Source organism: Maylandia zebra, linkage group LG23, assembly GCF_041146795.1.
Source record: "Maylandia zebra isolate NMK-2024a linkage group LG23, Mzebra_GT3a, whole genome shotgun sequence".
NCBI classification, from domain to species: domain Eukaryota; kingdom Metazoa; phylum Chordata; class Actinopteri; order Cichliformes; family Cichlidae; genus Maylandia; species Maylandia zebra.
This window is the reverse complement of record NC_135188.1, coordinates 33,757,029-33,780,197: the sequence shown is the minus strand read 5'-3', so window position 1 is coordinate 33,780,197 and position 23,169 is coordinate 33,757,029. Positions and strand designations below refer to the sequence as shown.

At 39.9% G+C, this 23,169-nt stretch overlaps 2 protein-coding genes across 3 annotated transcripts; one reads left to right on the top strand and one right to left on the bottom strand.

Annotated features, from left to right (window-relative positions):
- The first annotated feature begins 368 nt into the window (after window positions 1-368).
- On the top strand, window positions 369-15,150 carry LOC101466801 (gap junction alpha-3 protein-like). Of its 2 annotated transcripts, none has more exons than XM_004573281.3 (5): window positions 369-640; window positions 3,276-3,337; window positions 4,336-4,424; window positions 4,676-5,226; window positions 9,354-15,150. In XM_004573281.3, exons 3-5 carry the CDS (start codon window positions 4,356-4,358, stop codon window positions 10,165-10,167), a joined length of 1,434 nt encoding a protein of 477 aa, XP_004573338.1. In that variant the 5' UTR covers window positions 369-640; window positions 3,276-3,337; window positions 4,336-4,355; the 3' UTR covers window positions 10,168-15,150. The 2 variants fall into 2 exon arrangements, with proteins under 2 accessions (XP_004573338.1, XP_076736361.1); XM_076880246.1 differs by lacking the exon at window positions 369-640 and adding an exon at window positions 1,783-1,993.
- Window positions 15,151-18,875: 3,725 nt separating this feature from the next.
- hpxb (hemopexin b) lies at window positions 18,876-22,438 on the bottom strand. Its single transcript, XM_004573266.6, has 10 exons — window positions 22,281-22,438; window positions 21,737-21,762; window positions 21,470-21,562; window positions 21,232-21,389; window positions 20,978-21,131; window positions 20,605-20,817; window positions 20,428-20,520; window positions 19,661-19,791; window positions 19,407-19,554; window positions 18,876-19,335 (listed from the first exon to the last, which is right to left on the bottom strand). The coding sequence occupies exons 1-10, from the start codon at window positions 22,343-22,345 to the stop codon at window positions 19,109-19,111; spliced, it is 1,308 nt and encodes a 435-aa protein (XP_004573323.3). The 5' UTR covers window positions 22,346-22,438; the 3' UTR covers window positions 18,876-19,108.
- Window positions 22,439-23,169: the final 731 nt, after the last annotated feature.

Sequence of the window (23,169 nt, the reverse complement as noted above, 5' to 3'; positions counted from 1 at the left end):
CAATATGAAGAACTTGTAGAAAGATGAGCTTACTTTTACACTTCAATTTTTGTCTGTTTTTTTCTGATTTCTCCATTTTTGACATCAGTAATCTTCCATATTGATGTTTATTTGTAATGACAGTAAAAAAGCTAGTAAGTTATTAGCTAATACCCAGAGGGTGTTTTACCTCATACTGCAACAAGGAACAATCCAAATATTTATTTTTCCCTTAACAGAAGTTGTTAAAGAAAATTTTTGTCTGGTCAGGAATGTGATAGTTGCGTTACACCACATATACACGCGCGCGCACTCAAACGCGCGCCTTCCCCTTACCACCCCCCTCCTGCGCCCCTTGCACGGGGACACCAATGTTTGACAGTGGCGGATGGCCTTGGCCACGCGGGACGCAGCCGCTGTGCTTCGCCTTCGCGGGACAGGTTCCACACGCGCCCTTTTTTTTAGACTAGACTAGCCTCGCGTATTCTTCTTTTCTTTTTCCCTCCTTTTTTGTTGTTAACTTTCTCTCTCTGTTACTCTGTGTATTGCTCTCTCTGTGTCTCTCTCCCTCCCTTCTCCCTTCTATCAATCTGCCCAATCTTCTCTTGGTTGCCCCGAGAACCTCCGTGGGACTAAAAGAAAAAAGAAGAGAAGAAACGCGGTAAGCAGGGTCACCGTAGAGTGATGCTGGAGGTTGAAGTGGGAGGGAAGAGGCATTATCATCTTTCCACCTGCTGGATTATCAGCACCTCTCATGATGCGTTCACATCCATGTGGGAAAGACGGCAGACAGGAAGCCACAAATCCAAACCAATATCGTCCAGGCTTAAATAATCTTTGGGAAAAAAGAATGCATTTTGTGGGGTCTTAGGCTAGATTTTGATACTTTAGTTAAAAAATAAGTTTTTTTTAAAAGAGCCATGGACAAGAAACTAATGGAAAACAGGCGGTAGGACTGTTTTTTTGTTTTTAAATAAATTTGAGGTCAACTGTAGGGAAGCTTACATTTTAGTTTTGATGGATATTTAAATGCAACCATTGCTAGTTGTTTATCTTTTGTATAGGAGACACACTGTCTAATGTTACCACGAAAGGAAGAACCTTCCTGTAGTTTTTCTGCTTGTTGGAATTGTACCGTGTGACTTGCTGTAGTAAATGGAGGAAATAAGTTGCTGCTCCTAACCAGCCAACCAGCTGCTGAATTGATTATTTCCATACTCTCTTTAGATGCTGTGTGCCATTCTATAAATCTTTGCACACTTTAAAAAAAAATTTGCTTTGTACTTTTAGTATCTTAGGCAACTTTGGGCCCATTTATTCACTTGTGTGTACAGTTAGAAACTCTTTCCACATTTTTGGAATGGCACTTTTAGACATACATTTACATTTTTAATATATGTATCAAAAATATCTTTTCTTAAAAGCAAACTGCATTTAATCATCTTCAGTACTATTCCACACCATGTGAAACTAATTGCTTAAACACTGAGCACGGTCTTCTCAAGTTTCTGGATATACACTAAGGTAGTTGATTAACTGAGTAATGAACAGAATTGTCTTTTATTGTGACTGTGCATATTTTCGGATTTCGTTGTGCAAATGGCAGGCCAGGAGTTAACTGTTTGGGCTGTTTTAGCACAAAGACCTCTGATCCATCAAAAGCACACAGCAGCCAGAACAATATCCATCTGGCAGCTTCCCTATTGTCTGCCATGGCCGATGGTATTTCATCACGTCAACACATCATGTACATGTACACATACCACCGTTAGACTGGTGAATTAGTAGCCATTTGTCATTTGAGAATATGTTTCACGTGTAAGACATCTGAAAAGTCTTTGTTATTTATTTATTTGTGTTTCTAAGCAGTTTTTTAAGAACACAGTTAAATCAAGACCACGATATTTCCTTTCTGTCTATGGAGCTTCCGTTCTCTCTCTTTCTCTTTTTCTTTTACTCAGTTGACCTACCTCTCATCAGACACAAATTCCTGGATTTACATTTTATTTTGGAAGTAAGTTACACAGTATGCAGGAGTACAGAACACTGCTGAAACTTTAGAATGCGTGTATATGTTTGTGTGCGTTCATATCAGGGAATCCCAGGCAAACATTTGCCCCCATCAGCATTCCTGGGATGTGATGAGTCCGGCATTCAACAGCGACAACCTGTTATTCACTCACTTCACTTCTCACAGATGGCCAGCCATTGTCCACTAACCAGCCAGTCTCGCATCACACACACATACCAATGCAAGTACACACAAATTTGGCACATCCAAAAGCAAATGTATACCATGGAATAACTATCAAACAATCAGACACATGCAGTGCTACTGTGAGCATTGGATTGCACCAAAATGTCAGATGAAGAAAAAAGAGTGAAATTAAATCAAAGTAGTGATAAATGAGCGCTTTTAAACTGCAGCTACCAATTCTTAGTAGTACACTTTGTTCAGAGTACTTGACTGTTCCGGGTCCTCTGTGGAACCTCTTTCTCCTTTTTCATGTAATTCCACATGGAATCTATGAAGCTAAAACCTGGACTCTGTGAAGATCCAACACATTCTCATCCCAAAACGTAACATACCGACACTATGAGATAAGTTGTCGGTATGTTAAGCTTTCGGAGGCACGAGAACTGTTTGGAATGAATCTACACATCTGATCATGCATCGCTTTGGAAAACACTATCTGATATGGTTAAGGTTAGGGTTAAGGTTACGGTTAGGGCTGGAATACACAGCTGGAATGTGTGTTACCTCCGCGAGCATCATTCTTTTGGATTCCATCCACAATCCGGAGCGTATCATAGGGATGCGGAAGGTTACCTTTGAGATGCCATGGGACGTGACAAATCGTAGTTATGCTACATGTTGGGAATGAGAATGCTCTGAAAGGTCATACCATTCGCTGCCGGACTCAATTTAGCTAGTTCTTTATGTCTTATGCTATGTTTCTGGGGTTTTCATCATGCTGCAGAATTAATTTTGAAGTTATCACTCTATAGACCTGTGTGATTGATAATTTAAAATATCTGAACTGTTTAAAAAATTTGGACAGTTCTTAGCACTGGTACTAATCCTAGCATCAGGTGAGGAGTAACAAGACCCTTTCCGATGCCATACTATAAGTATATGGCATCATTTGTACCTACTGTGCACTAAAATGTTTCTGGTTAAAAAAAAGATTCATATTGGCATCAGCATCAAAAAGCTCTGTATCCTTTTTTGTGTGATGTCTGTATGATGATGAGCCCAAAAAGCTAATACAAAGCATTTTGTGTCTTCCTTCCAGATATAGTTTTTGTTCTGATTTCTGGTCGATGGATTTATCACTGACAACACAACAATATTTTAGTAAGTCAGCTTAATTTGTCTTTTTTTTTTTCAAAACAATCCGACTTATTTGAAATTTTATTTTGAAGTCTTTTCTCTTCTTGATTTTAGCATTGAAGTTCGAAAGTAGTTATGCTTTCTGTGCTCAGTTGAAAAGAGCTTTTTGGGCAGCAGCCAAGTTTTTGTAAAATTTCACAGTGAAACACCAAGGTTTAAATGGTAAAAGAAGATATTTCTAGGTATTGTAAGGCAAGATACTGCTTGAGATGTTCATGCAGTTATTTTGTTGGTAAGTATTAACAGCACTTGTTTATATGACGCAATATTTCAGAATATCAAAGAATTTTGTTTTTGATGATGATAGCCTTTATATTGTAAGGTCTTTACCTTATAATATAAAGCCCCTTGAGACAATTACTGTTGAGATATAAATAAAATTTAATTGTATTGAACTAAATATATGAATAACTGTGGCTTAGATGAATACTTTCAAAAGTTTCTAGGCTAAAGAGTTTATAGATGAACTGGCCGTTAGATCTCATTAGGACTCTCTAGTCTGTGTTTGACACAGACTAAAAATGGAACAATGCTAGTTTTTTATGTTTCATGGAAAAGAAGTGTCAAACTGATTGCAGGAAGAGGAAGCGAATGTTTGGCATAAGAAAAAAGGGAAACAGACTGACAGAGATCGAATGATTCCTCATAAACGTCCTGGAAAATACACTCACCGAACACTTGATTAGGACACTTGCTAGTACTGATTTTCAGAACTGGCTTAATTCTTTGTGAATTCAACAAGATGCTGTATACATTCCTCAGAGATTTTGATACATACTGACATGATTTGCTGTGATGAGAGACACAGACACACACAGACACCTACAATCAGACATAGAGACACAAGGTAAAACAGTATCAGCCATAAAAGTTCAGATAAAATCCTAAATACTGACTTTCTGTGGTATTGTTCTTTAATTGACTTTTTGTTGTTCACCATAGACTCTCATGTCTCTCTGCAGGCTAGAAAACTGAGAGAAGCATGGGTGACTGGAGTTTTCTAGGGCGACTGCTGGAGAATGCTCAAGAACACTCCACTGTGATTGGAAAGGTGACCGACTATTGATAACAAAAACATGATCTGTTAAACATATTAAGCTTACCTTTTGATGATTTTCACTGTATTTCCTTTTCATAGAACTTTTGATACGCCAACATTGTTGATGACATTTTCTGGTTTTCAGTTTGGTAAAGGGTAGACCATACTGACACTGTGGAGAAACCACAAGCTTTAGTTACCCTCTGCATTATCCAGGAAGTACTAACTACTGTGCTTCTAACTGTCGTGTTTGTCCAACCCAGGTTTGGCTCACAGTCCTCTTCATCTTTCGAATTTTGGTGCTGGGTGCAGCAGCTGAAGAAGTTTGGGGTGACGAGCAATCAGACTTTACCTGTAACACACAGCAGCCCGGTTGTGAAAACGTTTGCTATGACGAGGCATTTCCCATCTCCCACATCCGTTTCTGGGTGCTGCAGATCATCTTTGTCTCCACACCAACCCTCATCTACCTGGGCCATGTACTACACATTGTTCGCATGGAGGAGAAGAGGAGGGAGAGGGAAGAGGAGCTCAGAAAGGCCGGACGACACCAGGATGACCATGACCCTCTCTATCACAATGGAGTTGGTGATGGTGGAGGGAAAAAGGAGAAACCCCCAATTCGTGACGAACATGGAAAAATCAGGATACGCGGGGCATTATTGAGGACCTACATCTTCAACATAATATTCAAGACTCTGTTTGAAGTGGGTTTCATTCTGGGGCAGTACTTCCTGTATGGATTCCAGCTGAGGCCTCTCTATAAATGTGGCCGCTGGCCCTGCCCCAATACTGTGGACTGCTTCATCTCCAGGTAAGAAAGTTCAGTTTTATTGTTTTGCATCACAATCAAAGATTTTTTTCTTTGTGTCTGTTTAATAATTCTTCATTATACTCTACACATACATCCTGTCACTCAGTTATATTTACTAAGTCTATCACTCTCTATGTTCTTGTACAACACTAATAGTCTAAACAACACCCCACATAGCAAAATTGGTATGGCCCAGATCTGGCCCACACAATGTGCTTACACATGGCCCACATACCACAAAGAATGACGGCCCTTTGGTGGCCCAGATCTGGTTTGCAAGAGGTGGCCCACACATGGGCCAGCACAAGGCCAGTTGCAGACACACTGGTGGTCCTGTGCTGGCCCCTGTGTGGATTACCTCTGGCAAACCTGATCTGGGATACCAAAGGGCCGTCATTCTTTGTGGTATGTGGGCCATGTGTAAGTTGTGTGCAGCCATGGGCCAGTTGTAGACACACTGCTGGCCCTGTGCTGGCCCAGAACAGTTTCAGCTCTGGCCCCAGATGTCAGCCTAATGTGTACCTTAATCAAGCCATGTAATAACAACATGTGCCAGAACATAATAGTGCAAAAGTAACATGACGAAACTCTGTTCAGACAGTGAATGGACTAATTCTTAGATAATGCTTTACTACTCTCCCGGATTACTCAAAGTGCTCCACATTCACCCAATCACACACTCTCTCTAAACTGGGTGCTTCCTAACTACATTCATACACATTCACACTCTTGACATGCAGACTAGAGGAGCCAGGGATCGAACCAATAACCTTCCAATCAGTAGTGATAAACATGAGTAAACCCTCACTAGGTTTTGGATAAAGTGTACACTCACAAACCTGTCAAACCTGCATTTGAAACGCTGGCTACAATAGCAGTATAGTATTGCAACATGGCATTTGGGTCTTCTAACTAAAATAGGAAAATAGGAACATAAATAGTGCCATCATTGCCAGACCTGGCCCACATCTGGTAGACATACATCCTGCCATGACACCAGTCAGTCAGAAGTGCTAGCTTGATGCCAGATCCGGGCCAGACCTGTCTGCGATGTGGGACCTTTTGTTTCTAAATGAAAAAGAGCAATTCTGGCTGGCATTGCAGTTTGATCAGTTGTAGTGTTGTGGCTAATAGACTGCTTCAAAGAGTTGAAAGAAAACAACAATTAATATTCCTGTCTCCAACAGGGTTGCCACTAGGGATGGGTATCGTTTAGGTTTTATCCGATACCGGTGCCAAACCGGTACTTTTGAAACGGTGCCGGTGCTTAAACGGTGCTTAAACCGGTGCTTAAGATAAGATAAGATAAGATAACCTTTATTAGTCCCACACGTGGGAAATTTGTTTTGTCACAGCAGGAAGTGGACAGTGCAAAAGTTATGAGGCAAAAATTAGAATACAATAAGAATAAATACAGTACACAACTGTACAGAATAGAATAAAATACTATATACAGTAGAATAAAATAAAATAAATATACAATAAGATAAAAATAGAATACAAATACAAATACTATATACAACTGAGTAAAAATACAACGATGACAGAAAGGATTATTGCACTTAGTATTATTGCATATGTATGGATGTGTGTGCTTGATCAGTTAAAGTCTTTATTATGGAGTCTGACAGCAGTGGGGAGGAAAGACCTGCGAAATCTCTCCGTCCCACACCGTGGGTGCCGCAGTCTCCCACTGAAGGAGCTGCTCAGTGCTGTCACAGTCTGCTGCATGGGGTGGGAGATGTTGTCCAACAGGGATGACAGCTTAGCCGCCGTTCTCCTGTCACTCACCACCTCCACTGGGTCCAGAGGGCATCCTAGAACAGAGCTGGCCCTTCGGATCACCCTGTTCAGTCTCTTCCTGTCCCCAGCAGAGATGCTGCCGCCCCAGCAGACCACACCATAAAAGATAGCAGAAGCCACAACAGAGTCATAGAAGGTCTTCAGGAGTGGGCCCTCCACTCCAAACGACCTGAGTCTCCGCAGCAGGTACAGCCTGCTCTGCCCTTTCCTGTAGAGGGCGTCTGAGTTATGAGTCCAGTCCAGTCTATTGTTCAGATGAACACCAAGGTACCTGTAGCTGTCCACAGCCTCAATGTCCATACCTTGGATGTTCAGTGGTTGCAGTGGAGAATGCTTGTGCCTGCGGAAGTCTACCACCAGTTCCTTGGTTTTACTGGCGTTGATCTGGAGGTAGTTCTGCTGGCACCAGTCCACAAAGTCTTGGGTCAGACCTCTGTACTCCTTGTCGTCCCCATCAGTGATGAGGCCGACTATTGCAGAGTCATCAGAGAACTTCTGCAGGAAGCACTGGGTGGAATTGTGGGAGAAGTCAGCAGTGTAGAGAATGTAAAGAATGGAAAACACAAAACTGGTCCAAAAACCTCTCATGTTCAGCTGTTTTTTTTGTAAAAAGATAACAATGTTAGCCTTTTCTGCAGCTATAGGGGATTTATGGCATCACTCTTGGCTGGAAGCAGTGCTTAAACAATGGAAAAAACACAAACTTTGTCCAAAAACCTCTCATGTTTAACTGTTTTCCACTTTTTCTTTGGTCATTTTAGCCTTTTTGGCCAGGGTGAAGGGAGTATCTGCCATCAAACAAGAAGACAGCCGCATGTAGCTATGATGATGTTTGCTAGTTCACCTTACATGCATTAATTTAATAACGTGGTTAGCCTACTCAACGTAAATTACACACGGACAACATTAAGCTACTCACGCAGAGAAGAACGGCGGCTGCTGCCATCATCATCCGTCATCATTTCTGCTACACTGGCAGGGCTAGGGGCCAGGACTCTATTCTTCGTGTTTTTGGGGGATGTTGCTAACTCCGGGTCCGATAACAGGTAACCCACCCGCAGGGTGCTCGGTGTGAGGTCTCGCAGCAAGCTATCAAATACGGCGCATTTCTCGGCTTTTAAAAAAAACGCTATGCGTCGCCAGGTGTTTCATCGGATTTGAGGTGTTACCTCCTTTGACAGTATCACAGTATCAGCTTAAAGCACTTGTTGCAGGCTGCTGAGTTTGCTAATTTTGCTGTGAAGTACAGGCAGACTTTTGACCGCTTTGCCTTGGTCATTTTTAATCTGTAGCTCTGCTCTAAAAGAACGTACGTACCTGGCCCCGCCTACTATCCTCGGAAACGTAAAATGATTGGCTAGAATCTAAAGCGTATCACAGCTCAGGAAAAAAAAGCACCGAAATAAAGCACCGAAATGTGCGCTGCTTTTCGGTCTGGTTACTACCGTTTATGTCAGAACCGGTGCCATCATGGCACCGGATACCGGTACCCATCCCTAGTTGCCACATTACTAGAATTTTGATACCCAATAGTATTTAAATACCACAGGGGCAAAAAAACAAAACAAATTACGAATCATCTTTCCTTTCCTGGAAGAGGTAGAAATAATGAGCTAAATGAGGGTGGTTTAAGTGTCTGATTAGGTCTGTTTTTAAGAAGCTTTTCAGTGTCAGAAGTCAGTTTATTTATAAATAAACAAAATGCTCTTAACACTCATTATCAGACAGTTTGTATCACATTAGTATGTTGTATGATGTCAATAATAGTGATAACCTTAGCATGGTCAAATCAAATCTTTTGTTTGTAAGTGGCAGTCAGTATGAATCAAGGCAAAGGGCTTAAAGAGAAGCCTTATTTCAATATCTGGATGAATCTAGGGCCTGCAAAAAGGCTCAAGGATTATTTTGAATTATTTTGAACTGACAATCATGCAAAGCTACTCTAGGAGAGAGACCCAGTTGGAAGTACAGTGTACAAGCGAGTACAGTAAGGTTCATTTCAGTTAACACAAGAGGATTTTGTGTTTACAGAGGGAGTCTAAAGTAAAAGGACATAGTATGAATAAATAGTATATTGAATAGTAAGGAGCTAGTTACTTTAGTCTATGAAGATATTGTTCAAATACTAACATTTTTGCCCTTGTGGGTTATTTAAAATTGATTATCACCAAGTGTTCCCACTGCAGCCTTTATCGCTTTAACAATGAGAAATCCAACAATAACATTGGATTTTCTTCCTTCTTTTTCTTTTAATGTTACATTTCCTATTATACACTGGTGTGATTTGTTAATCACAACCTCTTTTTGTTCCTCTGTTGCCATAGGCCCACTGAAAAGACAATCTTCATCATCTTTATGCTGGTCGTTGCCTGTGTCTCTTTGGTCCTCAACCTGCTGGAGATCTATCACCTAGGCTGGAAGAAAGTAAAGCGAGGGGTCACCAATGAGTTTGCACCTGACAGCGAGTCACTGATTCTGGCTGAAGATGAGCCCACAGACGCAGAGACAATCCCTGAGCAGACCTCTCCTTTGGTGCTCGACTGTCTGCCGACATTTGGCAGCGTGAGTGTGACGGGAGACGGGGCAGCTGAGGGAGGGGCCTACAGCCCACCAGAGTCTTCCCCTGCTGTGACCTCCTTAAACGCTGCGACCACCCCTGTGCCTGCTGGGATGAAGATGGACAACACGGCGTTCCACCCAGACGACTTCTTGTTGGATGCTGCTTCTTTTTATAGCAGCAGTGAGAAAGTGGGTGTTGGAAGTCAAGGACAGCTGGTGGTGATGGAGCAGAACTGGAACAACATGGTGCTGGAAGTCCACGATCTGAATGGAAAAAATTCAGCCTCAGCCTCCTCCTCTCCTGAAGTGGAAAAGACCCCAACACCAGAGGAGCAGCAATCTGCATTTCCCACACTTCCGCGCAACACCCCTCTTTCTTCTCTCATGCCAAAGGAGACGGCAATGAAAGAGGAAACTGCTGTCATCACAGCACCTAAGGTCCTGCACAGTGACTTCACTGTGGTAACCAGGGCGGAGATGCATCAGCCTCCTGCTGCTGCGGGGACAGACAACCGCAAGCCAAGTCGGGCCAGCAAGAGTGGCGGTGGACGAGCTCGCCCCGATGACCTAGCCGTGTAGCTAAAACACACACTCACTCACACTTTTACCCAACTATGCATGCATGCTCTATAGTCAGAGAGAGCCTACACATGCTTTTTTTTTTCTTTTAATATGCACTGCAGCATAAAACCACACCTAAGCATGCACTTCAGCATGAGCCTGATGCCTACTGGAGTTGGCTGCTTAGTTTATAGTCAGCATTGCGAATCTGAAATGATGCCCTACATAGATATTGACAACATCAGGGTATGTCCACATTAGTTTCTTAACGTGTAAGTTTTCAGTTCAAAGGAGGTTCAAATTGTTTAGAGTAATGGCTGTGCACATGGGGGTCCATTTTTTTCGTTTACAAACATATAAAAACATCCAGATTATTTTTATTTTATTTTTTTATTATTAGGTTTAGAGGCTAAATTAAATAGACCAAGAAACTATATCTTTTGTATGTAGATTTTTTCAAGACCAAAAATCCTGTCAGGCCATGGTTGTCATTCCAGCTTAGAGTTTTCAGGAATTTTCTTGTAGCCATGATATTGCCCACTGAAAAAGTATCACTAAAACAACCCCCAGCCAATTTAAGCTAATCATATCAAATCCATTGTTTTAGTAGTTTACTGACACAAAGACAGAAATGCAGAAGTCAATTTTGCTGCTACTTAATTTTGCTTGTCTGGCCATTCTCTCACTCCTCTTTGACAAAAGAATAACACAGGATAAGAAATCTAGATGATATTTAATGTAACTGCACACTTAAAATATCCACACAGCCAGCAAAAATACATATAAGGAAAGGTTATTGTGATGATGATGATGACTGGACCTACTAATAAGTTTTTGTGCAGTTTTTTTTAATTTTCATCTTTCTTTTATTTCTTTCCTGTGAGACATCAGAGGAAAGGTTTGCACTTTTGTTTCTTGAGCTTTAATTTTTCTTGTGATGTGATGGTGGAGCTGAAGTGTCGTAAGTGTGTAGAACTCGTCCATCTCTGTGTACGCTCTCTACACAGCCTGTAGTTTTAATAAATAGAGGGATTCACCAGCATTAGAAAATAGCAGGTGACCATAAAGCAGGCCCACCCAGAGATGTAGTTCTAAGGCTTTACAGGCTGTGTGTGTGTCTGCATTTAGGTATATTTATAATGTTTCGTGTTTACAAAATAATATCTCTGCGGTTACATCAGGGTAAACTATATATAAATATGTAAATACATAATAATTAACAGCATTGATATGCACGACAAGACTTTATACAGAACTACCTATGTTTTTAAAAAGTTTGTCTCTGATCAAACTGCAGTTTTACATAAGAAACCAAAAACCATAAATGCTTTAACATTTTACTGACTTTGAGCCAAAGTTTGTCACTATGCAAAACCCCTTAGCATAAGAGTTGAGTCGACTAATAAGACAGTATTTCAAAGTTCCTTACTGAACAGGTTTAAGTTTTGCAGCTTGAACTGAGTATAAAAACTGCCTTCTTTCTGCTGGTTGTGTTTGCAGTGTGGCACGGAAGTGTTGAGTTCCCTGGAGCTGTTTTGTTTAGGAGGACTCTTAAGTTAATTTTCTAGATGAGCTGTAGATTATGCTGTAGCTCTTAGATTTTTTTGAGAGAAAAGAAAGCAATATGATCTAAGAAGTGTTCATTTTTACTTTGCTGTTAGTAATTAACACATCCCACATAGGAATGTTCATTTATGTCCTGTTTTTCTATTAATTCCTGCCAGATTAAAAACACAAGAAAACACATGGATAATGGTTTATGCATTCTAGGTTGTTATGTTGCTTATTAGTAACTTCCCTAAAGCTTTAATTTACCCAATTTTATCCATTGGGGGGAAAAAAGTCAGCCTTGCATCAGGACAGCAAGAGAGAGTGGTTTGGAGCAAACTGTGTTTTGTATTTTTGCAACTTTGTGTTCCTCTATGAACAGATTTGAGTTGCTTATAAATGACACGCTTGAAAAAAAAATGCAACCTACCAAAGAACAGTCAGTGATTAACATTTGAATTTAAACACTTTTTCCTCACATACTTCACAGCTCAGCTGTCAAATATCAAAGTGCTTTAAGTAATGCTCATATACTGAAACCAAATGCATAAACATAGATCTAGTGATTGTTCGATAATGTGCATTCATTTCAATTTGAAAAGGTTCATATTTTACACTTTTTGGATGGCGTAGACATGGTGTAGTGGATAAAGTCAACTTAATATTCTTAATAAAGCTAAGTTCTAAATTTCCAGAATAAACTGAATGTTGCTGATGTTGTGCCTGGAATCTGCTGGAGCCACTCTTCCAGTTTTAGGGTTAGAGCTCCTTCCATTCCCTTCCTATTGCAGTTGTTCCTTCAGTACTTCTCTGTTTTCATAAGCGCTTTCTTCCTGATGTTTCTATCTGCTGAAATTGCCATATTTATCACGATTGCAGTCTTCTGCTCCTTTTCAACCACCGCTATGCCTGGTTGGTTGGCCAACATCTGCTTGCCTGGAACTCAAAGTCCCACATGACCTTCGACCTGTTTTTCTCAGTCACCTTTGGCGCTGTTCTCCCATCAGGACTTGGGGACTTCTAGTCCATATGCAGCACAGATGCTCCTGGACGCCATCCAAGCAACTTGGTTGTGCCTCTCAGTGTAAATGGCCCCAGCTTGCATCTTACATCCTGCTAATATGTGGTGGATAGTCTCCTGGGCACCTTTGAACAAGCTGCAACTTGGGACCTGTTGGCGGTGGTAGGCTCCTTCTTCTCTGGATCTGGTGCTTAGGGCCTGTTCTTGTGTTGCCATGATCAGTGCCTCTGTGCTGTCCCTTAGGCCGGCCTTTTCTAGCCACTAGTAGGAAATCTTGATGCCATCTAGTTCCTCTATCTGTCGATGGTACATCCTATGCTTGGTCGTCCATCGCCCTCTGTCTTCAGCTGCCAGAGGCATTCTTGCAGCTGCTTATTTCTGGGGTCCATCCTCCCGATGTATTCGTGGATGCTCTATGTTTCATCCTGGATTGTGGATTTGACACTCACTAATGCTCCCCTTCCCTTTTCCGTTGCTCAGAGAGCCTTAGGGGCTTTGCCTCAGGAATTTGGAACAATAGGGTCTGACCTATTGTTCCAAAGATGCTAATGCCGCTACTAGACTAGACTGCTAGCTTATATATTATATATAGCTACCCTTGCTCCCAGGCATATTGATTAGCACAACCACCTATCTTTTGGATTTACAGATTCACAGATAAATAGTGCTTCAATTGGATCTGCTGGATCGTTTGTCTAGTATAAATTTTAAACAACATAGCAAATGTGGTTGTTTCCCCAAAATACAATATCCCTTGCAAGCATCTACCACGTTCATGGTATAAACCAGAGCCCTTTTCAGACATAAGGGGCGATCGTGGCTCAAGAGTTGGGCGTTCGCCTTGTAATCGGAAGGTTGCCGGTTCGAGCCCCGGCTTGGACAGTCTCGGTCGTTGTGTCCTTGGGCAAGACACTTCACCCGTTGCCTACTGGTGGTGGTCAGAGGGCCCGGTGGCGCCAGTGTCCGGCAGCCTCACCTCTGTCAGTGTGCCCCAGGGTGGCTACAATGTAGCTTACCATCACCAGTGGGTGGATGACTGGATATGTAAAGCTCTTTGGGGTCCTTAGGGACTAGAAAAGCGCTATATAAATACAGGCCATTTACAGGCCATTACATTAACTATGTCACATTTCAGGTTTCATCAATCTGTAAAAGTGTTGACATCCTAAGGTATTTTTTAATGGCCTAATACAAATCAATATCAAAACAGTGAAGGAGAATGCCACAGTACTTGCCAAATATTTGCTATTCGCTGGAGATGGGACATGCCTCAAGTGACATTGAATCTGTTCGTAGAGTGTTACCTCTGTTTTATTTGATTATGATGTTATTGCAGTCATTAAGTTTGTGATTAAGAATGTATTTTCTGTAAAACTAGATGGCATACCATTGATGGGGTCAATCTGAGGTTCATGTTTGGAACTTTTCAAAGTTCGGAGTTAAAGTTTTCCATCTTGTCATGAGTTCAACTCCTAAAGCGCATAAATGAACATAAGAAACAAGGTGATAAATTAGAATCAATATACGGTGAAAGGAACTTGTTCTACATACTTTGTAGTTAAGAACAAATCATTTTGTAATGCATAAAATAAGCCCCCCCCATAAATGCTGTTTGTGGATAGAGTTTATGTCTCTGATCAAGTTTGGGTGACAATAAATTCAGCACACTGTAGATGCTGAACCACTTAATCTATTCTTAGAGAGGAAGTTGCAGGTTGTGATGTGTTGATTTAACCAAACCAAAGAAATATCCACCAAAGAGATAATACAGAAAATACATTATGTTAGAGTTTCTTTTAAAAAGATGACTTTTTGAAATAAGGTATTATCTTTTTTTATTGCTTAAATGTTTTTTTTTTTACTTTATTGTACCAAGTTGTTCTTAGTATCTTTGACATGTAGGTAAAGTTTTGCACAGTTAGACAGTTATGAAGACATTGAAATATTTAGAGAGAAGCAAAAATCAGAAGGGTTTCGTATAAAGAGGGATATATTAACATATTTAGTTTATTTGTGGAAATAACAAACACAATTAGACTTGGAATGGACGAGAAATGAAACTAAAGTGATATTTTTCTGTCCTGAAAATGGTTGAAGAGATGTTGGCTCTAGCTTTTACCAGTGGATGTACCTTGAATCAAAGACTTTCTGATGGGAAATGATGAAGATTATATGATGGACTTATCATCTACACAAGCAGGAGCACACACAGAATAACCCCTGCGACTACTCCCACTGTAAAATGATTGTCTTTGAAGAGAAGGGCCTTTTGTCTGAACCTTTTGTTGAAGAACATGTTGATGTAAATGTTGATTTACCTCAGATGTTTACAGAACTGTTACTCAATAAATATTTTGTACCATACCTATATTTGTTGCTTGTTTTGGAATATTTTGGGGTCCGGAGCAGTGTTGCCAATTGATTTCAATGGAAAGTAGTTAAAACTTAGCCTAACCTGGTTCTGCTAGAGGTTTCTTCCTGGTAAAAAGTGCTTGGCCATTGGGGTTGTATGATTGTTGGGATTTTTTTCTAATATTTTAGGGTCTTTACTTTACAAAGCCGTGAGGTGACTGCTGTGAATTGGTGCTATATGAATAAAATTGAATTGAACTGAGAGTGCTAATTATCATATTCATGGTTTTGTTGCATCAGTCTTTTATTCTGCCTCTCAGCCAATGTGGGGTTTTTATCAGTTTCTTCTTTACTTGTGCAGATGTACACTATGCACAGCCACTTCTAGTTATTTCCAAGCTCCAAGGGAACACTTAAAGATTCTTTAATTAAATTTTTGGTGATACATTGAATCTAACCCTCAGTGATTCTACATAGTCCCCCATTTTCAATTGGACAAACAACGATCATTTTAAGTGCAAGGAGTATTTTGTTTTGTTTTTTTTACTTTTTTTTAAATTAAAATCTTGTGCAGTCAATGATTCTCTGGAACCTTTGGACTGATCACCGTATGTTGTGCTTGATACCTTGAGATGCTCTTTCAGACCTTTTACTGCATCTGCCATCACTGTTTGTGAGCCTTTTTTGCATCCAGCTGGGTCTTTTTTAACTGAAAAACATGCTCTTCATATTTGCACTTTTCCTTCCCATCAGTTTTGCAGACTTTGTTTGAATCTGAACAGACAGTGTGCCATGTAAGCTTTAGAATACATCATCAAAAGTACTAGTGATGTCCATGCTATAACATAACTATAACACTGCCTCCACACCCTGTTCTCACTCCCGAGGAGTAATATAATGACGATTTGTCAAGTCTCGCGTTCCTGAGGAACGCGAAAGGTGACCGTCCGCGTTCCTATGCTACAAGCCGGGTTATGGATGAAATACACGTTCCAGCCATGTATTCCAGCTCTAACCCTAACCTTATACCTAACCATAACCTCATCTCTAACCTTAACCAGCACTCTAATGACGTTAGATAGTGTTTTCCAAAGCGATTTAATCGAAACGAACGTACATGTGTAGATTCATTCCAAACGGTTCTCATGTTTCGTAATGTAGGGACGTGTTGGGTGGCCAGAAGCGTAATATGTTGATTATTTGTCACCTAGCGTAAAATGTTACGCTTTGGGAGTGAGAACGTGTTGGTGTCCATCAAGTTTGATAGATGACTTGGTTTGATAGATCAAACCATACGTGTAAGTAGAGCCAATAATTGGGATTGATAGACAAGTAGACTAACATTCTAAAGAATTGGAATACTGGGAACCAGTTCTCGATTCCCATCCCTACTTCTGTGGTATTTCAGGCCACAGAAGATGCCTTCACTTTGACAGATTTAAGTGATTTCTTAATTCAACAGGTGTAATAGTGATGAGTCCTGGGTGTGGCTAGTGGAACTGAAGTCAGCTTTAAAAAAATGTAGTTAATTCATGGGGGCAGTTACAATAAATTAAATCATCATTTAAAAACTGCATTTTGGATTTACTCGGGTTTTCTTTGACTAATAATAAAATGTATGTTATGACCCAAAACATGACAGTGTGACAATTATGCAAAATCCTAAGAAACCAGGAAGGGGGCAAATACTTTTCCACATCACTGTAAAATCAACTGTGGTGGTGTACAGATGCAAAATTACAAAAGTTGTGTTGTTATCCAAAAATGTGTAAACCTAATTATGTTCTAGCAGCCTGTAGGCAAAATGTGAGATAGAAAAAAAGCAGTCTATTAGTTTGTATATGTATGATATTGTATGATATCGATTGCTGAGGCTGAGGAGCTTCATTTGGAGTCAAAGCTACTGTAAACTACAAAGAAGAGCTGTTGATATAGCAGATATCAAATAGTTACAACGTACTGAGCTTTTGTTATTAGCGTTCCATGCTATGCTAGCTCTCCCTCTATCAAACAAGGCATAGCTCCTGACATGTGGTGAAACAAACAACATACAACTTAATGGAAAGGATAGACCCACTGACACAAGTATAGCCAAGATAGTGTATTCCTAGTCTAAATCGAATTGAGTCATTTTCTTTTAATTACATCTATTATCACAAATCAAGTAACTCAGTTGAAGTGTAAAAATATGTAACAGGTATGAACTGTGCTCTCTGCCAAGTGGCAAAATAGTTCACTCGACCTGCAATCCCTCTAAATACAGGAAATGGAAAATATATATGTTTATTTGCATTTGTCTTTTGAAAGTCATAACTCACCATGACACCATGAATAAATAAATAAATATTAGAAAAACAAAAACTCCTGCTTCAGCTCAGCAAGCTCCTTCAGTTAAATGCGCAGTGCTAGAAAGCGGAACAAAAACCGGTCTAAAAGAAGCTAACAGAAGCATTGACAATCAATAAATTCATAAACAGATGTTTATTATTTAATCACAGTAACAAGTACACTGGATCGCATGCGCGAATATGCACTTACATATTCGTGTGTGTGTGTGTGTGTGTGTGTGTGTGTGTGTGTGTGTGTGTGTGTGTGTGTGTGTGTGTGTGTGTGTGTGTGTCCCAGTGGCCTCACCCATTAAACTGTGCTGAGGCCAGCACTTCTTTTATGCTGGCTGAAAGTCCCAGGGATTTTGGCTGAACAAAAACCTCTCCGGGGAGAGAAAAGGCCTTGAATGCCTGCTAATGCTATTCCGACCTCTGGACTCTTGCAGGCTGGTGCGTACGTGTCTGCATGGTCCAGTATGGCTAGAGACAGTAATTTAAATATTTTGCAATAAAGAGAGAGAACTGGATTTATAACTCTGTTATATATATCTACATATACATATTGATAATAAAAGGATGATGGAAATGCAATACCTGACTTTGATGTTGACATATTAAAAATTAACTTTGTTTTCATTTTTTAATTTCAAAAATAATTGTAAAACCTACAACACGTTCAAGAAGCTAATAAAAGGTATGATCTAGTAAAAGTTTTATTTGTCATATGACATATTCAAAAGTTAAGGTGAAAAAGAGATTGTCTGAGGAAAATTATTTTAAAATCAACACAATGGATAAAAGCTCCATCACGTGCATTACTGTGCTGCCCTTGTGTATTTGTGCAATCAATAGGCTATTTAAGAGGGAGGGGTTAAGCCAAAAGTTCATTTTTTAATTCCTAGTTTTCACACTAAAGGAGCACTTAAGCTAACCGAAATGTTATCTGGGCCGACCGAAGAGCCCCTTGGAAGGCAGATGCACTTACAAAAGAGGCATTTAGAGCACTCAAGTGCCCCCTTGGATGTGACATCAGAGGATGTGTCTCATTTGGGCACAGAAGCAATGACTGAAAACAATCTGCATGAGCTGTTTGTTTGACCTGATGCCTTTTAGTCAAGTAATAGTCCTGAAAAGGATTTTTCAGATACCTGAATACTCCGTATTGATTGTATAAAGCTGACAGAAAAGAAATATATATAAGTTTTAAAGTACCAGTATCATTTCTGAAAGCTATAAGAAAAGAAAAAACTTTTGGTCAGCAAGAGGACCTGTAATATCAGTGCAACAACAAGAAGAAGTCACACTTTGTTCATTAAAGAAGCAAATCACTGGGACAGAGCCATGCATGGGAATATGCATGCCTTTGTACAGCAGGTCCTCTTGTGGCCAAACTCTGACATTACTTCATTTTAACTGAACTTGGTTGATTTCAGTTCCAAGCTTGCAGATTCAAAATATAGATGCTTTAATAATAAAGATTTCACCATGAAAAATTCTTTATTCACCAAGCAAGTAAAACTTCATTGCAAGACATGATCATTTTTCCAAAAACTGACTTGAATGACCCTGATTAAGGCCACAAGCCGAAACGCGTTGGTCACCTAATAAAGCTGTTCCCTATTACTTTAGCTTTCGCTGGAGTCTTTACGTCCAAAAACTGACTTGCCAGTAAATTATTATTAAGGTTTCTTCCTCATTTTTCTTTTTCTGATTAATCCTCACACCCTATCATTCCTGACGTGATGTTTCGAGGAACAGGAGCGATCCTGCTTGTAGCCAATATCATGGGACTTTCATAGAGGTAATACTGTGAACCCTTGAACACTTTAATGCCATCTGGACCACAGAGACCAGCATCAATGTCAGGCAAGGGCAAAGGTATTTCTCGGTTGATGACCCTGGGCGTGGCAGTGAGGTCAACGTCACGAATCATGTGTCCTTTTGGAGAAAGCAAATGTAAATACCAATTTTCTCCACAAAAACTAAGACATAAGCACTCAGTAACTTACCTTGGAGTATATGAACTGTGTGTTCATTGGGACAGAGGAAAGCGGCATCCACGGTTCCTTCAATGCCTAATTCCTCCCTGAGGGATTTAGGGTAGCCTTCAATCAGGACGTAGTGGGCATCAGTTTTATAGATGTAAACCTGATCATCCTGTAAGTGTTTTGTTAGAATAAGTGGATTTTAGTTTTAACTTCAACACAGAAATTGTGTGTGTGTGTGTGTGTGTGTGTGGGGGGGGGGGTTATATGGTGTCTACCTTAATCAGGTACATTTTGTTGGTGTAGGAGAAAACGGCATCCACCCCGTTTGTCACTTCTTTCCATCCCCTGGTTATTGGAAAGGCGTGAAGGCCGTTACGCCTGTTGTCCACACGCATGTAGTTAAGCCCTGAGAAATTGAACTTGTTCTTTATCATGGCAGAAAACTTAAAGACATTTTTTTACAGGATCACATTTGGATGAAGCACTCCTAAATCTGTATGCTACATATAAAGTGTGGATCAACATGCTATTAGCTCAGCTGTTTCCTTGTAAACTTTCCGGGTTAGCCTGACTCTCACTAAAGTTCAAAAATACACCTGGCAAGTTGTAAAGTTACAAAAAAGAAAAGTGACAATTTGTTTGTTTGATCTGTGCAACAACTAAACTGCAAAAGAATCCTACTTTAGCAGTTACATAAGGCTATATGTTACTTAGCCAAATAGCTAAATGCTATTTTAAGTGTGTTATTAATAAGCACCTTCTTAGTTTAGCTTGGTAACATCATTATTTAGTTGACTGTTAATGTTATTTTATTTGGTATTTAAACTCTTACAGTTTGATGTTTGATGGCAATAAAATAACTGAAATATCATTTTTTTTGCTTTAAATTTTATCCTAAATTAACTCAAAATACAAGGACTGTCCGAAGTTCCCTCAGCTAAAAGCCCATCTAGAAATAATTAAATTATAATCTATTTATTCAGTTATGGGAGATCACACTAAGTGAGAGCTGACTGAGAATTTGAAACATATGTCACATTACCTGTAAATAAATAAATTCTGCCTCTGTCATCTGTAGTAATGGCATCTAGTTTGACTTCGCTGCATTTAGGAGCCTTGTGATCACCTCCGTGACCTGCGGGAAACACACAAGACTGTATGTATCTGACAAAAAAACCTCCAAAATGAATCTCTAAGATTCTCTTCTTAATGAACCCACCAAAGTTTTCGCACTTCATGAAGTAATTGCGGGCATCCTTTGGGTACGTGCCGCTAACTTCTCCTGATACTGGGTTGAACCTGGTGAAGTTGTGTCCATGGAAACAGTAGTAGTGTTCTGCCCAGCGGAAAGCAGAGGTGCAGAGAGGCAGGAGGGGCCACGTCTTGGTCTTCACTTTCTTTGTGACTATATCATAAACATACACATCTTGCCCTATGGAGGGAAATGACCACTTTGAGAAGGAGATCACAAGTCATCACAATGTTCTTTTTTATTTATTGTAGCCTCATTATATCACAGTACTCAACAAAATGCTGTCAAAGAATTCATTTCGACTTACTGAATAGTTTTGCAGCAGTAAATGCCAACATACCTTTGAAGAACAGAACAGAGTCGGTAATGCACTCTCCTTGAGGACACTCCACAGCAGCATCTAGATGTGTGGGGACTCCAGGAAAATCCTCCTGGATAGTTTTTGGATATCCGGTCTCCAGAGTGTGGTTGTAATAGCTGAACACGTGGTCATCCTGGAAATAGTACACAATAGTACACAGTAGTACACAATATCTGAGATCAGTAAAAGATGTCTTGACCCATATGATAGCTGAAAGCATATGAGGATCGTACCAGGAAGAGGAAGATGTGATCGTGGGCATCTTGTTTCTCTGGGTTGTGCATCCGAAAAGCAGCATCGACATGGCCGAGGTGGTGGTGTTCATCTAGCTCCTTGAAGAACATCGTTGAGGGTTTAGCTGGACCATAGAAACCATTCCACAGGTGGCCCTCTGAGGAGAAAACACCACAGACACAATATTTTAGAGGATGATTTAGTCCAACATTTTAAGAAAAAGAACATGTCCAATACCTTTGAAGAAGAAGGGGTTTTTTCCACTCTCATCAAGAGTGATAGCGTCAAACTCAATTCCTTCACACCGGTCTGGTAGAGCAGCATCTCCATCTTTATTCCCAAGATAAAAGTAACATACTTTTAACTGTTAATGTAACTTTAATATTCAAAATGCATGTCATTAGACACATACGAGTATTGCTCGGTATAGAATGCTGCTGTGATTGAGATCTAGCTGTTATGTAACTGACAAACAACGTACAGTTTATGTACATAAAATCCTACCTTCTGGTGCTGGCTCGTCTTGATGCCTGTAGATAATTTCAAAAAGTTATTATACTAGATGAAAAAAAGTGAGTCACTTACAAAACAACGCAATAATGTGATGACTAAGCAGTCTTAAATTTGTTCAATTGATCCATCTGGTGACCTTTGTAATCTAACAAACAGGGTTCCAAATGGATAAAGCTGACTTTTTCACTAAATCGCCAACTGATAAGAAGAAGAAAAAATCCAGAAATTATTCTATTATTATGTCTAAATAGTTACAGACTGATGTTTTGAGAAAGGTTATCAATTTTAATATGTTCCATTATTCCTGAATTTACAGAGTTGAGAGAATTTATGAGTTGTTTCACATTTTGCCTTTTTAACCTCAACAAAGAATCAACACACAGAGAATTCGTACTGCAAGTGTTCGCAAATTATTTTAAAAGACATGGCGCATCATGCTGCCTTTAAAGCCAGGATAGTAGGAAAAATCCTGCCAACACGAATTGTCTATTTTGACTAAAACTTCAAAATATAAATGGAGCTCATTAACACTCACGCAGGTGCTGCATTAGTGAGGGAAAGTGCCAGACCCAGAAGCAGAGTTCTGGTGATCAGCTCCATGTTTCTCTTGCTGAAGTCCTCAGATCTGGAGTCTCACTCTGGACTGGTGCTGTAGCTGTAGCTTCACAGGAGCTGAAGCTGCACTTTTATTCTGTGCTGTGCATGTGTGGGTGGACAGGTTGGGAAATCCTGTGTTCTTGTGTGTGTGTTTGTATAGCCAGAGTGATGGAAGTTTTGTTGTTGCAAAATATGGCTGTAACATAATTATTTATCACTTTTCACTCAACTTTGCTAATTTTTATTCTTTCTGCATGAGAATGTGTGCAGACCAAAATATATTTCTATATCTGCCTTGAGATGAGAGTAAAGGAGGAGAAGATTTACTTTCATTATGGAGCAGATTAAAGTGTAATCATTGATCTGTCTGGTTACCACTTCTAACTACATTTGATAACTGCACGTTGGTCAAAAAAGACTCCATTTGTGTTACAGTGTTTGTAAGAGATTTCTGGAAATACTGCAATTTTGGACAGTTTCTCAGTTATAGAAATACCCAAAAGCTATTGAACCACCCTTGAAAGTGTAGGGTTAAAAAAAATCTCCAGAAACAACAAAATAGCTGGAAATTAGATTTGAATGAAAGTTTAATAAAATTAACTAAGAAACTGACAGTACAAACGTTATTCAGACCTTCCCAAGCCAACTAAAGAGTTTGATACAGGAGAGATTACAATGAGTTTATTATATTTTGTCATGATTATTATTCATCATCTAAATGTTTTCCAATATGGGAATATACACAAAAAGTCTAAATATCACGCAGGAACACTCAATTATCAAGAGTTACAGATGTACCCGTTGCACTGTGCTCACATTTTCCAAGC

Excerpts from the sequence above, each read along its gene's own strand:
- LOC101466801 (XM_004573281.3), top strand. The coding sequence starts at position 4,356 with ATGGGTGACTGGAGTTTTCTAGGGCGACTGCTGGAGAATGCTCAAGAA. Across the intron at positions 4,425-4,675 it reads ACTCCACTGTGATTGGAAAG|GTTTGGCTCACAGTCCTCTT; the intron begins GTGACCGACTAT and ends TGTCCAACCCAG. Across the intron at positions 5,227-9,353 it reads GTGGACTGCTTCATCTCCAG|GCCCACTGAAAAGACAATCT; the intron begins GTAAGAAAGTTC and ends CTGTTGCCATAG.
- hpxb (XM_004573266.6), bottom strand. The coding sequence starts at position 22,345 with ATGGAGCTGATCACCAGAACTCTGCTTCTGGGTCTGGCACTTTCCCTC. Across the intron at positions 21,132-21,231 it reads ATCACATCTTCCTCTTCCTG|GATGACCACGTGTTCAGCTA; the intron begins GTACGATCCTCA and ends TACTATTTCCAG. Across the intron at positions 20,818-20,977 it reads CTCTGTTCTGTTCTTCAAAG|GGCAAGATGTGTATGTTTAT; the intron begins GTATGTTGGCAT and ends TTCCCTCCATAG.